Source organism: Nanorana parkeri, unplaced genomic scaffold, assembly GCF_000935625.1.
Source record: "Nanorana parkeri isolate BGI_ZX_2015 unplaced genomic scaffold, ASM93562v1 scaffold379, whole genome shotgun sequence".
Classification (NCBI taxonomy): domain Eukaryota; kingdom Metazoa; phylum Chordata; class Amphibia; order Anura; family Dicroglossidae; genus Nanorana; species Nanorana parkeri.
The window spans coordinates 492,244-509,543 of NW_017306647.1; the positions used below are offsets into that span (position 1 = coordinate 492,244).

Genomic DNA, 17,300 nt, shown 5'->3' on the forward strand with positions numbered 1-17,300 from the left:
GGTCGCAGACACTGCCGGCCTCCCCCCTGGTCTCCGTCCGGTGCGTCCCTCAGGTAAGAGGCACCATTCTGGGCACAAACACGGCCCGGGCACACCTATGACTGGACACAAGCTTTTATTTTGTAGTTTTGGGTAGAGTACGGAGGGGGGGTTCAAACCCCATCAGGTGTTTTTATTCTGTCTGTGAGATTTCACTTCCTGTCCTGGAGACACAACAGGAAATGATAGGAAATCTCACCAAGGTGAGGGGAAGCTTCATCTTAGAGCAGGGGTGGGGAACCTCCAGCTGTGGCAAAACGACAAATCCCATGAGGCATTGCAAGACTCTCACAGCCACAGACATGACCCCCAAAAACAGATGCATCGTGGGATTTGTAGTTTCACCACAGCTGGAGGGCTGGAGGTTCCACACCCCTGAATTAGAGAGTTGTCAACAAAACATTTAGGCTAGGTTCACACCTGCACTACACCGCACCGGTCCTGCACAATGCGGGCAGCGATTGCCCCATTGATTTCAATGGGGTGAAATTTTTGTTGCGCTACGCGACGCGCGGCTGAGGTGCCATTAGAAAGTAACGGCGCCCACAGCGCGATCGGTTCACACCTTGGCGACTCCTGAACGTGCGGAATCGTGCACGATTGCCGTGCGGTGAGGTGTGGCCAAGGTGTGAACCTAGCCTCAAAGATTTCCCCTTACCGTCCTCGTTCTGGTGACAACTGTATAATGTTGGATTTCCCTCCATTTCTGTCTCTGCGGCAATGATCACTGATACAAATGGAGGGACATAGTGATGAAGACACTGGAGGGAGGAGCATGTAAATGTAACCATGGATACCACAGCGATAGCACTAGTTACATTTGTATTCTCACTCCCTCCTGCGATCTCCTAAATTGTAACATTGTATCTCCTTACTATTTCCTGTGATCCTCGGCGCCATCTAGTGGCCATGACGGGGTATTACCCCCAATTCCCTCTGTTCTCTATGAAGGAACCTATTGAAGAACATTCGGCCAGAAGATAAATTATTACTAACAGAACATTCGATTCTTGCCCCATCCTCACAACAGCTGGTGAATTCGCACCAGGAAAGGGAAGACAAGGGGAAGGAGATTGTACGTGTATTGGGGAAGATCGGTCACGTGAGGAGATTTTGGCCGGCCTGAGTGTCCGGAATGTTGCTCCGAATGTTGCCGCGGCTCCAGGGCCCGTAGACAAAACAAGTGAAAAAATGTGCTTTCGGGGCAAGCAAATGGCCGTTTCTGCTCGTTAGTAAACAGATGAGGACAATCATTTTTTGGCTGCAAATCAAAAGTCCAAATAGGCCGTCATGTGTTTGGGGATTTGTTCTGGAAACGATTGACAATAATGTGCTTATGATAGAACATCGGGGAAAGAAGTTTAACCAAAAATGTGTATCGAAACCCAAGAACAAAAATATAATATATTGCCGATTACCGCCGCTTAGATGAGACATCTGCAGTAGTTTTCTTATTTCAGGCTTTTCCCCCTTTATTATCACCTGGTGATCCTGCCAGCAGCACACTTCCTGTCCTAGGGGGTGGCTACGCTCACTCCTCACCTGTATCTCTGGAGGGAGCCATGGTTCTGCAATCTATTACATTGTTATTCCCGGGTATAGTTATTCATTAGGATTCATTTCCATTGTATTGGCGTCTTCAAGGGACACTCCGCTATTGATGTATGATAGTCTTATAAATAGTTACATGTTACAGGCCTCCCATAAATATTTACAAAGTTATGTATACTCGGGAGGGATACACGTCAACTGTTCCGGATTGGCTGGGACAGTTTTGCATCTTGGCCGTCTGTCCTGCCAGTCCCATGTCCCGGGATTACAGCATCAGATGTATTTGAGTTACTGCACATGCGCAAAAGGGCATTAATTACAGGGATCGGGACTGCCAGTGGGTGACCCAAGCATATTTAGAGGCAGTGCCTGGGCAAGTGGGGGGGTCTTGGTGTGAGCAACCCATTATGAGGGGGTGATGGGCAGTCCCACATATTTAGAGGCACGGTCACTCTGTGAGGAGTAAGCATGGAGCCGGCTTCCCGGCCAATCAGAAATCCGGGCGCCGCGTCATTACACGGGCGCAAGGCTTCTTGATTGGCCAGCTTCCCGACCAATCAAGAAACCGGGCAGCGAGTCATTAAACGCTGATCGGCTTCCTGATTGGCCGGAAAGCCGGCTCCCTCGTCGCAAGTGACAAGGGAGCATGGAGCCGCCTTCCCGTCCAATCAGGAAGCTGGGCAGCGTGTAATGATGCGTTACCCGGCTTCCTGATACAGGAAGTATCGGGCTAGGCATCGGAGCATTCCGAGTACTCGCCCAAATACTCGGCAACGATATCGACACTAGTATTGGTATAGGTGCATCCCTAATTCTCACAAAGGAAAAGGGACGTATTTCCACATTCTTGGGGACAGGCACGACGCAGACAACTACACACAGGGGTGTATCTACCACAAGGCAAACTAGGCATTTGCCTAGGGCGGCACTTTCCAGTGGGGGGGGGGCAGAAAATGCCGCCCCAATGAGGCGGACAGGGCTCGGCTTACCTTTGGGCATACTGGGCGCTTGCCCAGTGGGCCAAGGCTGGGCGGCACAGAATCAAGCAGCTGGGGCTTCCTAATGAGGCAAACTAGACGACCGCTCCTAATTAGAGAGCTGCCCGGTGGAGGGGAGGGCCCAGTGAGATGCGGTTTGACTGGCTTTGTACAGGAGGTGGAAAACAGGAAGGGGCGGGGCAAATTTAGATTGAGGGGGGTGCACGAGTTTAGTCTTGCCTAGGGCAGCACAAAACCAAAATACACCACTGACTACACACAAACACACTAAACTTTGACAAGAACATTTTGATACATTTATATAACTATTTTTTATATTTTGTTTCATGCCGTTTATCTTTACGCACATTTTGGGGTTTTATGTAAGAACTGAAGCAATTTTTCTCTTCTGAACTTCCCCAATCATATTTCTTCAAGATAAGAGAATGATATAAAACAAAATCTCATTCTACAAATGTCTGACCAAAGCCCGTCAACACAAGCCAATATGACTTCCAGAATGTAACATTTCCGGCCAGCTTGAAGCTTTGCAATGTGTCGCTGTTATATAAATCAGTAAGAGAAAACTGAATCTGTATCGCGCCACGTATCACATGTTGTATCTCATATTATACCCTGACATACACCGAGTGGCCGGATTATTATATACACTGAGTGGCCGGATTATTATATACACTGAGTGGCCGGATTATTATATACACCGAGTGGCCGGATTATTATATACACTGAGTGGCCGGATTATTATGACCACCTGACGTTTGTAGGCAAATTAGCTATAATTTGGCGCTGAAGTTGCTAGAGGGCCAGACCATTATAAATAGGGGAGCGGGTTGGTTACCACGACAGTGGAAGTGACTTGTTTCTGAAGATACGGGGAAACAACGCGATGTAACAGCCTTTGAACGCGGGATGATTGTTGGCGCTCGGAGCCATGGAGCGAGTGTCAGCAAAACAGCAGAATTAGTTACATGTTCCAGAGGGGCTCATTGTTAAAGTGTTTACAGACCGGACTGTCAGCCGAAAATCTGGGTCTGAACGTATAAATTGTGGCCGTCAGCGACTAGTCAATGTTAGGGCAGAACGGAGAGTGGCAAGACTGGTACAAGACAACAGAAGGGCAACAGTGCCGTGTCAGATTCCTCCCTTAACTTTTCATATCTCGTGGAGTCACGAGGCGGCCCAACGAAGTACTGATGGGGTGGTCATAATAATCTGCCCACTCAGTGTATTGTTCTAGGTTACACGGTGAAGCACCTTTCTCAGTGTTGGCCTCTATCTGACAATAAGTTTTGCATGTTTGTTCAGCAGACCAGCCCACAGACATGAACCGCCCTCCCATAAAAATTGTCAGCGGGATGCCAATCCTGGGACCCTTTGCCGAAAACTGGGCCAACGTTCAGCGTTTCCAGGCCAGAGAAGATGACATCATGATTAACACGTACCCGAAGTCTGGTGAGATACGTTCCTCCAGGTGAACCCTCACATTAAATTAAGAGGAAAGTGTCCGTGTTGCCCTAAGCCCACACAGATATTTCTACCTGTTATGTCGTGAGCAGTGCTGGTTGAGGACTGTGGGACTGGAGACAGACATGGAGTGGTGTGGAACCTTGGTGTCACCGGTGATAGATGTGAGATTCACCAGGGACCTCTGCAAGGAGCTTTGGGCTTTAATGCCTGGCACTCCCAAGTTCAAGTTGTTGGGTCTGCACTACCAGTGACAGTTGGCTGGGTGACCACCAAATACTAGAAAATGGCAAGCTACTATAGTATGCTGAATCCAAAGCAGAGTGATGGAAGTCGGTGCACCTTACTATACAGGTCAATGGATCACTCCAACCAGATTCCTTACTCAATGGTTGTCTACCAGTCTAAGGCAGTTTAGATGAAAGCAGACATGAAATTGGTTGCTAAGGGCTGTGCGTCATGAACAAAGACCCAAGTGGGCCCCTGATATCTAAAATTAGATTCAAGCGGAACTTTTCAAAGAAATACCACATGTACAGTAGATCTCAAATTGCATGTGGAAACTACAAAACATCATAGTGAAAACTTCTATGCAAGTGTTTTGGTGGCCCCCATTCTAGTGGGTCAAAATCCCCTTCGTCCCTTTCTTAAAACTATGCTAGGCAGACACTTTACTATTAGATTGTGCCATTAAATTAATTGTGCAAAGGAAAATTAGGTCATGCAAAGGGGTCTTTGAAAACACAGAAGTCAACCAGAAATTAGGTTAAAACCCTGTCAGGATTTTATTTTTCCATTTGAGTCCCATTGTAGAGATTTCCTTTCACTTCCTGTCCTGTAGAAACAACCGGACGTCAGATGAAATCTGCCCAAAGTGAAGAAAAATCCCCTTTTAGACAGCTGTCAACAACAGCGGGAGCAAGTGTCCCATTGGCAGAATTCACCTCCATTCTAGTTCTGGTGGCATCTAAAGTTTTTTGGGTTTTCTTTCACTTTGAATACCAATGACAGAAGTCTAGAGGAGAACTCTGGCTGGTCGCTCTGGGTTATTGTATTGTGCGTATCTGTGTAATTCCCTATTATGCTATTAGGGTGTATGAATCACTTTTTTCCCCCCCCAGGGACCACTTGGATGAGCGAGATTTTGGATCTGGTCTTTAATGGAGGAGACACAAAGAAGACGGCCAGAGGTGCAATATATGAGCGAGTGCCCTTTCTAGAGTACGCCGTGCCCGGTATGCCCACGGGTAAGTCAGAAATGAACATTATTCTTTATTTTCCTGAGCTAAGAGTCAAACAGGCTTTGCAAAGGTCGGAGGAACCAACCGAAACGGCAAAGCTTGGCACCTCAGTTGTGTCCATTCTATCCCATGATAACATGTTACTAGAACACTGAACTGTGCACTGCAGAGACAACACTTGTCCACAAAGGTCTCCTCGTTCCTATACCCCCCCACCTTTTCTAGGCTGGAAGTCAAAACACTCATTCAATGATGCTGACCTCATACAAAGAAATGTAGGTCACAGAAGGCTCATACACTCCCAGTATAGGGTGATCAGGTATTTGTGGACACTGGTATTGCCGCTGTTTAATAGCAAACGTGATAGTATGTTTGGATGTTGGTTTGAAAGTACCAATACTTTGAGTGTCAGGAAGTGGTGGAGGCGAGAGGTGTACATGGAAATTTACATTTTGTTGCCTCTTCATCTCTAGGAACTGAAAGCTTGGATCCAATGAAGACTCGGCGTCTGGTCAAATCTCACCTACCTGTGGAGCTTGTTCCACAGAGCTTCTGGGAAAAGAACTGTAAGGTGCAAGGCCTGGCGTGATCTAAAACCTATTGCAGAGCTGGTCAAGGCCCTGTTTCTGGACATCCTGGTAGAATCATCAACCTAGAAAGCCTGTTCTATCTCTGTTTCTGGAGATCTAGGCTCATTTTGGAGGACCTGGTCCATTCTTCATTCTGGAGATCCTAATCTATTTCCCATTAGGGAGAGCCTGCGTTATGTCTGATTCTGGACTCTGGTCTGAGCCTGTTCTATTCCTGTTTGGAGAAATCCTGGTCTATTTCTCATTCTGAGGAGTCTGCCCTATCCCTCTTTATTAAGATCTTGGTCTGTCCTTTATTATGGAAAGTCTGTTCTATCCCTTTTTCTGGAGAACCTGTTTTATTCCTCAGTTTGGTGAGTCTGTTCTGTTCCTGTTGCTAGAGATCCGGTTCTATCTCTGTTTCTCCTGTTTGCAGAACCAGGTCTGTCCCTGTTTTTAGAGATTTTGCCCTGTCCCTGTTTTTAGAGATTTTGCCCTGTCCCTGTTTCTAGAGATCCAGGTCTATACCTCATTGTGGAGAACCTCTTCTATCCCTCCTCCTGAAGAACCTGCTTAATCTTGTTTCTAGGGAGCCTGGCCTAACCCTCATTTTGGAGAATCTGTCCTATCCCTTCTCCTGGAGATCCTACCGTGTTTCCCCGAAAATAAGACAGTGTCTTATATTTTTTTTTCACAAAAAAAGACACTAGGTCTTATTTTCGGGGGGTGTCTTATGTGTACCTGGCTGCAGCTGTCCGCTCGTGCGTGCGGATGGGCGTGCGGGAGGGAGCTGCGGCCACTCTCAGCTGTAAAGCCGTCCAGGGAGCCAGACAGGTGGGCGTGCGGGGAGGCGTGCCTGGCGGGGGGGGCGGAATTTCCGGGGTAGGTCTTATATTACAGAAATCCCTGATGATAGCACTAGGTCTTATTTTCGGGGTAGGTCTTACTTTCGGGGAAACACGGTAGTATATCCCTTATTCTGTAGAGCTTATTCAATTCCTGTTTCTGAATAACCTATTTTATTCCTCAGAGTCTGTTCCGTTCCTGTTTCTGGAGGACCCGGTTTCTTCTTCATTCTGGATAGTTTGTTGTGTGCTTGTTTCTGTAAACCCTTGTCTATTCCTCATTATGAAGAGTCTATTCTATCCCTGTTTCTAGAGATCCTGTTCTATCTCTGTTTCTCCTGTTTCCAGAACTTGGTCTGTCCCTGTTTCTAGAGATCCAGCTCTATACCTCATTGTGCTTGGTCTTGTTTCTAGAGAGCCTGGCCTAACCCTCATTTTGGAGAACCTGTCCTTTTCCTTATCCTATACATCTCTTGTTCTGAAGAGCCTGTTCTATCACTGTTTCTGGAGAGCCTGGTCTAATCCTTATTCTGGAGCCTAGTCTATCTTCTATAGTCGAAAGCCATGCCCAGCTCTTCTTCTGAAAGGTCCAATGCACTATTTTTAATAGCTAATGGAGCTTTTATTGTAGGAAGTCTGATCTGTCTATCTTTCTGGAGATCTAGGTCTGCCTGGTGTGGCACTCTTGGTGGAACGCCTGATCCATCCCTTTCTATATAATTTGATCTGGATGGAAGGCCCTGTCTGTCTCTATGTTGTGGAGTCTGATCAATCTCTGGCAAGCCTGATGTAGCCATCTCAAAGATTTGGAAACAAGTACAGATAGAATTTAGCAGCACAATGGGGCAGAATATGGGAAAACATTATTATATAATCTCCTATAACCTGTAGAACGAGACAGAGGCCAGTGATGGATGGTTCTCTTGGTCTGCTCAGCTCATTTACTGCAGCTCTCGGGGTATAATGAGTGGAGTGTCAGTGTTTATTTCTCTTATTACAGAATTCAGGTGCTCATCGCCACAATCTGGTTTTATGTTACCGATTCCTTTCTATCTCTGTGCAGGTGATCTGTGTAGCGCGCAACCCTAAAGATGTGTTGGTGTCATATTATCATTTCTATCAAATGGCCATTGTTCACCCGGATCCTGGGACTTTCGAGGAATTTTTTGAAGGCTTTATGAAGGGGACAAGTATGTATTTCTTCGAGTTTATACCTATTGTGGTTAGATAAGGTGCTTAACAGGATGTTCGGTGTTAGGGGAATGCTGGAGAGGAACCCACTAGCCACTATAGGGGGAATGTCAGGGTGGGTAATAAGCCAGGGTCCATCTCCTCCTCTCTATCCACAGCCCTTGCTTCAAATTGCTTGGGGCAACATGCTTGATTTAAGCAATCAATGGAAAATTAATCAATTAGATGTATTATGCATCAGTGGTATCAACACTTTAAATTGTGCTTACAGTTAGACTTTGTTGAGTTCATGTGAAGAAAGGGAATGATAATCCTATACTGAATATTTATAGTTATGTACTTCACTTCCCTAAAATCTTGTCCATATCTTCCTACTAGGGATGTCCCGATGCCACTTTTTTAAGACCAAGTACAAGTACTTTCCCGCAGGTACTTGCCGATACCAATTACCGATACTACTGGTCCTCCCCTGTTAGTAGGCATTGGGATCCCCCAGCTTTGGACACTGGGGCAGTCACTCCGGTAGTTCTACCTGTGGGGCTGTCCATGGCTGTGCCTGCACCGGGAAGGAGGAGGATATAAAGAACCAGGCAGGCACTGCCATGGACAGCTACTTGCAGGTCACCAGCAAGCTGCTGAGGTCCCCACAAGCGCATATGCTCAGCAGCTGCTGCGATTTAAAAATGTACCGGTATCTGCCTTAAGAATCGGGGCATTTTCACAAGTACAAGTACTTGTGAAAATGCCTGGTATCGGCCCCGATACCGATACTAGTATCGGTATCTGGACATCCCTACTTCCTACTATGCTCCATGTTTCTTCCTAGGAATAACTTGCCCTATTATCAATCTTTAGGATAGAGAGAAGGGAGGAAAAGGGGATTTGCACTTTATTTAGGCCCCTATTCTGTCCATCTCCTGTCAGTCAAAATATGTCTGAGTTATTATTATTGGTAATTATATAGTGATGACAATTTCCGCAGTGCTTTACATAGAGCACATTCACTTCAGTCCCTGACCTGAAGGAGCTTACGATCTAAGGTCGCTATCTCACATGAATACATATGGGGGGCAATTTAGAAAAGAGCCAATTAGCCTTCCAGCATGTCTTTGGAGTGTGGGAGGAACCAGAGTACCCAGAGGAAACCCACACAAGCACAGGGAGAACATGCAAACTCCTTGTAGATAGTGACCTGGCTGGGATTCGAACCAGTGCTACAAGGCACAAGTGCTAACCACGACGCCTCTGTGCTGCCCATTTAAGCCCTATTAGATTTGTAAATCACAATTGGGACTCTCAACAAAGAACTACACCCAACATGTTTCATCCAACTTCAGATGCTTCATCGAGGAGAAAATTAATTTTAAAAAAACATAGCCAAAAAAAGATGGCCACAATAGTTCAAAAACAAAGCAAAACAACATTTGAATTACTTGAGGACATCTCAGCATTGGATTATATAAAGCCATCATAGGATTCAGCATCCACATAAAACTGAACCACATATTCTAACTGGTAGTGATCTGAACATGTCCTCTATTGCAGTTGCGTTTGGCTCCTGGAGCCAGCATGTAAAGGGCTGGTGGAAGATCAGAAAGCAAAGAAACGTTCTCTTTCTTTTCTATGAGGATATGTTGGAGGTGAGATATTCTTCTAAACGGGGATAAGAAGATAGGAGAAATGGACACTTCACTTAATCCTTAGTGAACAGGTTCACTTCATGCCACCGTCACAGGCCACCTGGTCCTCCTAAACAGCCCTATGTATAACAATTCTTACCTTCAATCAGCTGATCTTTGGGTTTCGGTGCTATGGTATACCACCAATCACTGCTCCTCTTTTGTAGGAGGTGGCACTCCGCACATGTATGACCATGTGGCTTGGGGAGATGTTGAGAGTTGGAGACCTTTGGCTAAGTGCTGGTTGTATCATTGCTGGTGGGTTCAATCACATTCTAGCTTCTTATATCCTCCACAGACTCCAGCCTTTGAGTTTTCCCCAAACAATTAATTTTTTTCTCCAAAACTGCCAGATCCTCACACCTCAACTTGGAGTTTGATGTGTTCCCTCCCACTTTGGGGGTGTTCTAATTTTACCTATTGGATTCTTATGACATAAAACAGATTACAAATCCTGCAGGGAGCGAAGGAACCCCTTGGCAATGGCCACATAAGATGTGGAAATCAACTGAGATCTCAATAACTGAATCCTGACTTTAGAGACCTTAAGAGGTTGTTTGACTCTCCACTATGTACCAAAATCTCGAATATTAGCTGTGGGGGGACTAAGCTCTTTCATATCTGACTGGAGTACAAGCTAAGAAAATGCCTAGTGTTGCTTGAAAATGCATTTTTGTGAATTAGAATATGCTTAACTGGTAGTTTATTGGAGAGATTTATCTCCCTATTGTAAGATACTTTTGATTGCCTCAGGGATGAAGTTCCTAAACGGCAAAGAAGAGTGAATAGGACAAAAAATGTTCAAGTGATAGACATGTTCCCCCATTGAACAATGGACATTGTAGATCAATGAATGAAGTATAATGTCATTGCTTGAAAGGTTTTATTTTGAATCTCGAAAACCTGACACCTTCAAGATTATTTTTACAGCCACAGCCGTTCCTTATGTTGGCTGCTCATCTTCCTTGTGGTTGGTAGATTTCAGGAGTCCTAGATAAGTACTTTAGGAATGTATCATTCTTGTCCGCTAAGACCACGCTCATTGTCTTCATCTTCTTCTCTCTGGGTGAAGGATCCAAAGCGTGAAATCAAGAAGGTATTGAAGTTCATAGAGAAGGACGTTCCAGAAGATGTTCTGGAGAAGATCCGCCAGCACACCACGTTCAAGGCTATGAAGGAAAACAAAATGTCCAATTATTCCACCACGCCCTCATCAGTCATGAACCATGACATCTCTCCTTTTATGCGGAAAGGTATAGACCCCCCACCCCACTCCCGTCCAAATCCTAAATCCAGTAATCTGGGACCTACTAGAGCCCTGTCCTACAACGGCCGTTAGAATGTCATGTATGTTTTAGGAGTGTACAGGGACTCCATTGTTTGTTTATAGTTGTTTTTTTTTACATAAAGATGAATTGAATTACTTTGTTAAGTTTCAAAATATAGTTTGTAATTATTTTCATACAAAGAGTACAACAATATCACCTTATAACATACTGTATGTTGCACTACTACAGGGTCATGTGAGATGCCCCCCAAGTGGTCTGGTGTACACTCCTAATGCACTTGAGTGAAAGCTCCATGGTCACATCAACTTTCAGGGCTGGATCTTTAGCATGTAGTCAACACAGTGGCACTAGTTAATTTAGTAGATTCATTACTCTGGGGCAGTGGCTCTCAACCTGTGTAACCTCAGGACCCACATTTGTCCTTGGTCATTAAGTCGCGACACAATGTAATCACGGCACTGCAATGGAATGTATGGCATTAGGGTACCGCGCGTTCCGGTGCGGCCGTTCGAACTGTGGGTAGAAGGTGAGTTTGGGAAACCATTCAAAAGAATGCCAACACACACCTCCCGCACCAGAATGCACGGTAGGGGCAATTGCATTGCAAAAAAATGTGTACTTTAAAAAAAAAAAACTATTTTAAGATCCACCCAGTCTTCTCACCTTACGAGAACTGGAGAGGATCCTTAGCCTGGGGTCCAGTGGGGGCTGCTGTGCTGTGACGGAGCTCCAACCATATGCGCATGGCTTGTACAGCTCCTTGCCCTGTAGAGGTGACGGGAGCCAGAATGTGATGTCACTCCGGTCCAGGCACATCTACAGGACATGTGAGGGAGCTGTAAGCAATGCACGTTTGGATGGAGCTTCCTTGTGGCCATACCTCCAGCCCACCTCAGGCTCACACTCGGAGCTGGGCAGCATATTTTGACTGGCTGCTTGGAGCTAGTACTGACAGTGCTGCACTATCAGACGGCAGAGAAGCCTCTCACCTAGAAAAGTGGAAGGCACGCGGTGACCCACTGAACGAGAGGTTGTTGCGACCCACTTTTGGGTCACGACCCACCAGTTGAGAACCAAGGCTCTAGAGGATGTAGGTGAGGGAAGAGTATACCAGACAACACAATAGCAGTACTTCTCTGTATAGCAGTCTTATGACTTTGCACATGCATCAGCTCTTTAGAATGGTCGTGTGCCACCCAAAGTAGCAAAGCCGGACAGGATCCCCAAAACCAAGGTTCTTGTGTCTGCTTGGTTACTCTTTCTGTAACTGGAGCTCAGCTGGGAGGTTCTTGTGTCTATATCCTTCTGTGGACTGTTCAGCTCCAGTTACTCATTACAGGCAGCTACAGGTTCTTTGTCAGGTAGAGGTGGATCTGTCTCAGTATTTCACTTGTAGGATCAGCACATCTGGACAGCATTCCAGCAAGGATTTATCTTTCCGCAGCTGCTCTCTCTAAAAAGGGCCGAGAGTAGCATAAAAGTCTCAGCACAGGCTCCGAGTCCCGCTGGGTGGAACCAGAAGAACGAGGAGCTTCCTCTAGCACAGCTCCATCTGGGGCAGATAGAAGGAATTGGTATTCTGGTTCTACTTTCCCTCAACCTACACAATTGGGCCACCTCCCCAGTATCTGGCTGAGGAGAATAAAAAAGGATGGGGATGGCTTTGGAGGTTACATAAGGATTGGGATGGCTGAGAAAGATAAGTAAGGATGGGGATGGCTTTGGAGGTTACATAAGGATGGGGATGGCTGAGAAAGATAAGTAAGGATGGGGATGGCTGAGAAAGATAAGTAAGGATTGGGATGGCTGAGAAAGATAAGTAAGGATGGGGATGGCTTTGGAGGTTACATAAGGATGGGGATGGCTGAGAAAGATAAGTAAGGATGGGGATGGCTGGGAAAGATAAGTAAGGATGGGGATGGATGAGAAGGATAAATAAGGATGGGGATGGCTTTGGAGGTTACATAAGGATGGGGATGACTGAGAAAGATAAGTAAGGATGGGTATGACTGAGAAGGAATAATAAGAATGGGGTTGGATGAGAAGGATACATAAACATTGCGATGGATTAGATGGATAATTAAGGATGGAGATGGCTGGGGAAGATAAATAAGACTGAGGATGGATGACAAGGATACATAAGCATTTACCTACCTCCTGTGAGCTCAGGGTGTCAAGGCTCCACCCCTCCAAATAAGAAAAGTTCATCATTACGGTTTGCATACACTTTCATGAATCAGCCTCTCTGTCTCTCTCCAGGTGTGTGCGGGGACTGGAAGAATCATCTCACGGTGGCTCAGAATGAAATCTTTGATGCATATTTGGAGCGGGAGATGTCCGACACGGATCTAACCTTCCGATTCCAGGAATGACGCTCCTACTTTCCTGAACCCTTTTATTCCAGGACCATTTTATGACTGAAGTAATTGCTTGTCTATTATACATTCAAAATTAAAAATCAAAAACATTATACCATTTTCAGGCACGGTGTAACAGCTCATCTCTTTGTGCTTCTTAAAGCTGACCTCCGGCCTTCCCTTTAGTCTTCTATCTGACCTCCGCCCTTCCCTTCAGTCTTATCTGACCTCCGTCCTCCCCTTCAGTCTTCTATCTGACCTCCGTCCTCCCCTTCAGTCTTCTCTCTGACCTCCGTCCTCCCCTTCAGTCTTCTATCTGACCTCCGTCCATCCCTTCAGTCTTCTATCTGACCTCCGTCATTCCCTTCACTCTTATATCTGACCTCCGTCCTTCCCTTCAGCCTTATATCTGACCTCCGTCCTTCCCTTCAGTCTTGCACAGGGAAGGCAAAATATAAGCACATTTTACTTTAACTGCACGGGAAACACTTTTTGTACTGCAAGAATCTCAGTGTGACTTCACATCTAATTGTTTAGTGTTACCTACAACTATGTAGTATGAGGGTCTACCCAAATGAATGTGCATTGAATGGATTGTTTAGGTCAAATGGCATAACTACAACAGATCGGGGTGGGGAGGGGTACTAATCCCAGTTAGCATCGATGACCATGCAGTATGTATTGTAGACACTGCAGTTGGTACCTGGTGGGGCCATGATAGCATAGACACTGCAGATGGGGCAGCTTCTCTGTGCATAATACAATACTTATTATTATCAATCGAAGGGTTGGAGGGACCAAATCTGCTCCCTCGACTAGAACCCCATTCCACCTTCTCTTCTCATTAATACAACACGTAACACTGAGCGAGTGCTTGTTATGGAAAATCAGTCAATGGACCAGCATCAAATTAAACAATATCTGAACTATCTGAACACGTGTTGACATGCGCTAAAGTGCATAAGTGTGTATGACCCGAAAAGTAATTTTAAGAGGTACCCTGAGAGAGATTTGGGGGCTGCCCTCACTGACCTCATTTTCAACATGCCAGTTGCCTGACTTTTTCTAGATATATTACTCCAAGTCACTGACCCCAAACAAGCACATAGAGCAGAAAGTCCTAGTGATGCTGTACCTCCATAGATGCCAAATGTCCTGAATTTGCTGGGACTGCCGCGCATTTTTGCCCTCTGTCCCGCCGGTGCTGTATGCCGCAATCACGGCACCACACCTCAATCAGTAACTTAAAAAGACATTGGGGCTGTGAGTGGGCAGTCCCTATGTATTTAGAGGAGGGGTCTGCATACAGCCCACCTATAAAGTGGGCGTGATGTTGGGGGTTCCTGCATATCTAAAGGAGGGGTCTGCATATGACCAACCCATGAAGTTTGTCAGAGGGACATTGGTGGTCAGTGTGTGCGTAGGTAAAGGGACACCAGTGTTGGTGGGTGGAGAGACATTGGTGGTCAGTGTTTGTGGGCAGAGGGACATTGGTGGTCAGTGTGGGTGGGCGGAGGGACATGTGTGGTCAGTATTGTTGGGCGGAGGGACATTGGTGGTCAGTGTGGGTGGGTGGGTGAAGGGACATTGGTGGTCAGCGTGGGTGGGCAGGAGGTCATTGGAAGTCAGTGTTGCTGGGCAGAGGGACATTGGTGTTCATTGTTGGTGGGCAGATGGACAATGGAGGTCAGTGTGGGTGGGCAGAAGGACATTGGTGGTGAAAGTGCAGCAATTTGGGGTGATCTGAGGTGTGAAGGTGCAGGAATTGGGAATGATCTGAGGTGTGAAGGTGCAGGAACTGGAGGTGTTGTGAGGTGTGAAGGTCAGAATTGGGGGTAATCTGAGATGTGAAAGTGCAGCAATTGGGCTGATCTGAGGTCTGAAGGAGCAGGAGTTGGAACTGATCTGAGGGGTGAAGGTGCAGAAATTGGGGTGATCTGAGGTGTAAAGGGGGAGGAATTGGGCCTGATCTGAGGTGTGAGGGTGCAGGAACTGGGGCTGATCTGTGAAGGTGCAGGAATTGGGGTGATCTGAGGGGAGAAGGTGCAGGGATTGTACAATAGTCTGCAACAAGCATTAAGACCTATAGAGAGTGTAACAAAGCGGATAAACTGGTTTGTGTCCCAGGCACTGCCTGGCAGTGAAAGTGTTGAATTCTAATCTGTGTATAGACCCTGCCCTGTGTGTGTCAGTCTCTGCTTTCGCTCCCTTTACACTGACTGCACACCCGCCTGCTAACCTGGGCAAAGGTAACTCGGCACTGTGAGTGTCACTATCCCACGGATCAGACCCTGAAGGTAAGACTTTCCTCGTGGCTTGGACTGCTAATCTGCGATGGTCTGCAGATCCTGCCATAACCCATTATAATTACAGGATCATGTTATGGCGGCATGGGGCTGGCTGGGGCGTTAACCCTATAGGGGCTGGGAACCTTGAATATTAATCACAATTGCCCAAGTTCAAGTTGCTAAACCTGAGCAATACGTGAGATATCTAGAGTTCACTTGCTAAGTGCAGGTTAGTGTTATTGGCCATGTTAGGCTCACCGGGGTACACAAGAAGCTACCCACAGTGACCTTTGGTGAGAATACTGGCCAAGGATTAGGATGGCGCTTTATATACTGCACATTCACAACAGTACCTACCCTCATGGAGCTTACAATCTAAGGTCCCTATCTCACATGCATACATACAAGGGCCGATTTAGACAGGAGCTTACTAACCTACCAGCATGTCTTTAGAGTAGGCTGGCCATGGACCCAAGACCTGGCCAAAACAGAGTTCACCAGACTGGCAGCCCATTCCTTGGCCGAACAAGGTTACCAATACACATTTCTTCTATAAATCTTAATGACAGGGCCGTCTTTTGATAAATTGGGGCCATGGGAAAGAACCCAATGCCCCCCACCCCCTTCCCTAGCTGGAGTACTGGAGGCCATCTGAAACGACCTGTTTCATGGGGTACAGAATACGGAATAAGAATTCAGATTTCAATAAGATTTGGTGAGACACAAAGAAAGCAGAGCCGGAAGAGTGATTGAAGGAGATAGAAATGGTGGAAGGTTGGTGAAGGAGTGGTGGAGTTACAATGACGCAGGAATAATCATAAAGCACGTGATCCCTTCTATTAATTTGAGGTCCCGTCAATCCGGTGAATGCAGAGCGAATCTAGAAGGTGGTGGGATTAATGAAGGACCTAAAAGGAAGTGGAGTGTTTAGTCAATGAAGAGTGTAAAGCACGGGGTGGGCAACCTCGGCATGCCAGCTGCGGTGAACCATCAGCTCCCAACATGCCTCTGCCTCTAGGAGTCATCCCCGTGGCTGTCACAGTCTTGCAATGCCTCCTGGGACTTGTAGCTCCACCACAGCTGGAGTTGCAAGGTTGCCTATCCTTGGTGTAAAGCAAACGGACTGTCACTGTGTATTCTTTACAAGTATTTCCATATATTTTAAGAGACTGGAAACTGCAGGACAAGGAGACCCCCGCTGCTTCATCTGTAAGTATGCTGGGACCAAGCAGGCATGGACAGGACAGTGCCCCATAGACTTCTATAGGGCTGTGTCACCGAGGCTGTAGAAGATCAGAAATGGTCCCATAGAAGTCCATGGGGCTGTAATGTGCAGGCTGGGCCGGGAAAGTGAACTCTTGTGATATTAGGTGTAAACAAGCATGATAACCACAGTCGTTGGTATGTATGCACGTGTGGAAGGGCAGGGTGGCTTAGGTCAGGGGAAGAGGGGCAACAAGGATGAGTGCACTTTGTTTTATATAAGTTCACTAATCCTTTAAGCAATTTGTGTGCTGATTTTTCGTTCTATCTGAATGGGGGCAAAAACGAATGTTATTAGTATATTTTCATGCCGGGTTGGACATAATTTATTCATAAGATTATGGCGAATCAGGATAATAACACATTATGGCCACCTGAGGGAGCCGAGGATCATAGGAAACAAATACTTATTTCCTGTGCTCATTAGCTCCATCCAGTGGCCATAATTTAGTATTTGCCTGATTCGCCCTAACCTTATGAATGAACTACATTTGACCCGGAAAGAAAATATTCTAATAACATTAGT

General features: G+C 46.3%; 1 protein-coding gene across 1 annotated transcript in view; it reads left to right on the forward strand.

Annotated features, from left to right (window-relative positions):
* The window catches only part of LOC108789184 (sulfotransferase 1 family member D1-like), a 27,115-nt gene extending 10,391 nt beyond the window's left edge, over positions 1 to 16,724 (forward strand). The window contains exons 2-10 of the mRNA XM_018559131.1: positions 2,275 to 2,277; positions 3,894 to 4,040; positions 5,174 to 5,299; positions 5,767 to 5,864; positions 7,771 to 7,897; positions 9,444 to 9,538; positions 10,650 to 10,830; positions 13,126 to 13,263; positions 16,714 to 16,724. Of these exons, the coding sequence (XP_018414633.1) occupies positions 3,911 to 4,040; positions 5,174 to 5,299; positions 5,767 to 5,864; positions 7,771 to 7,897; positions 9,444 to 9,538; positions 10,650 to 10,830; positions 13,126 to 13,238 (870 nt within the window). The 5' untranslated portion in view covers positions 2,275 to 2,277; positions 3,894 to 3,910 and the 3' untranslated portion in view covers positions 13,239 to 13,263; positions 16,714 to 16,724. The remainder of the gene's footprint in view (positions 1 to 2,274; positions 2,278 to 3,893; positions 4,041 to 5,173; positions 5,300 to 5,766; positions 5,865 to 7,770; positions 7,898 to 9,443; positions 9,539 to 10,649; positions 10,831 to 13,125; positions 13,264 to 16,713) is intronic.
* Positions 16,725 to 17,300: the final 576 nt, after the last annotated feature.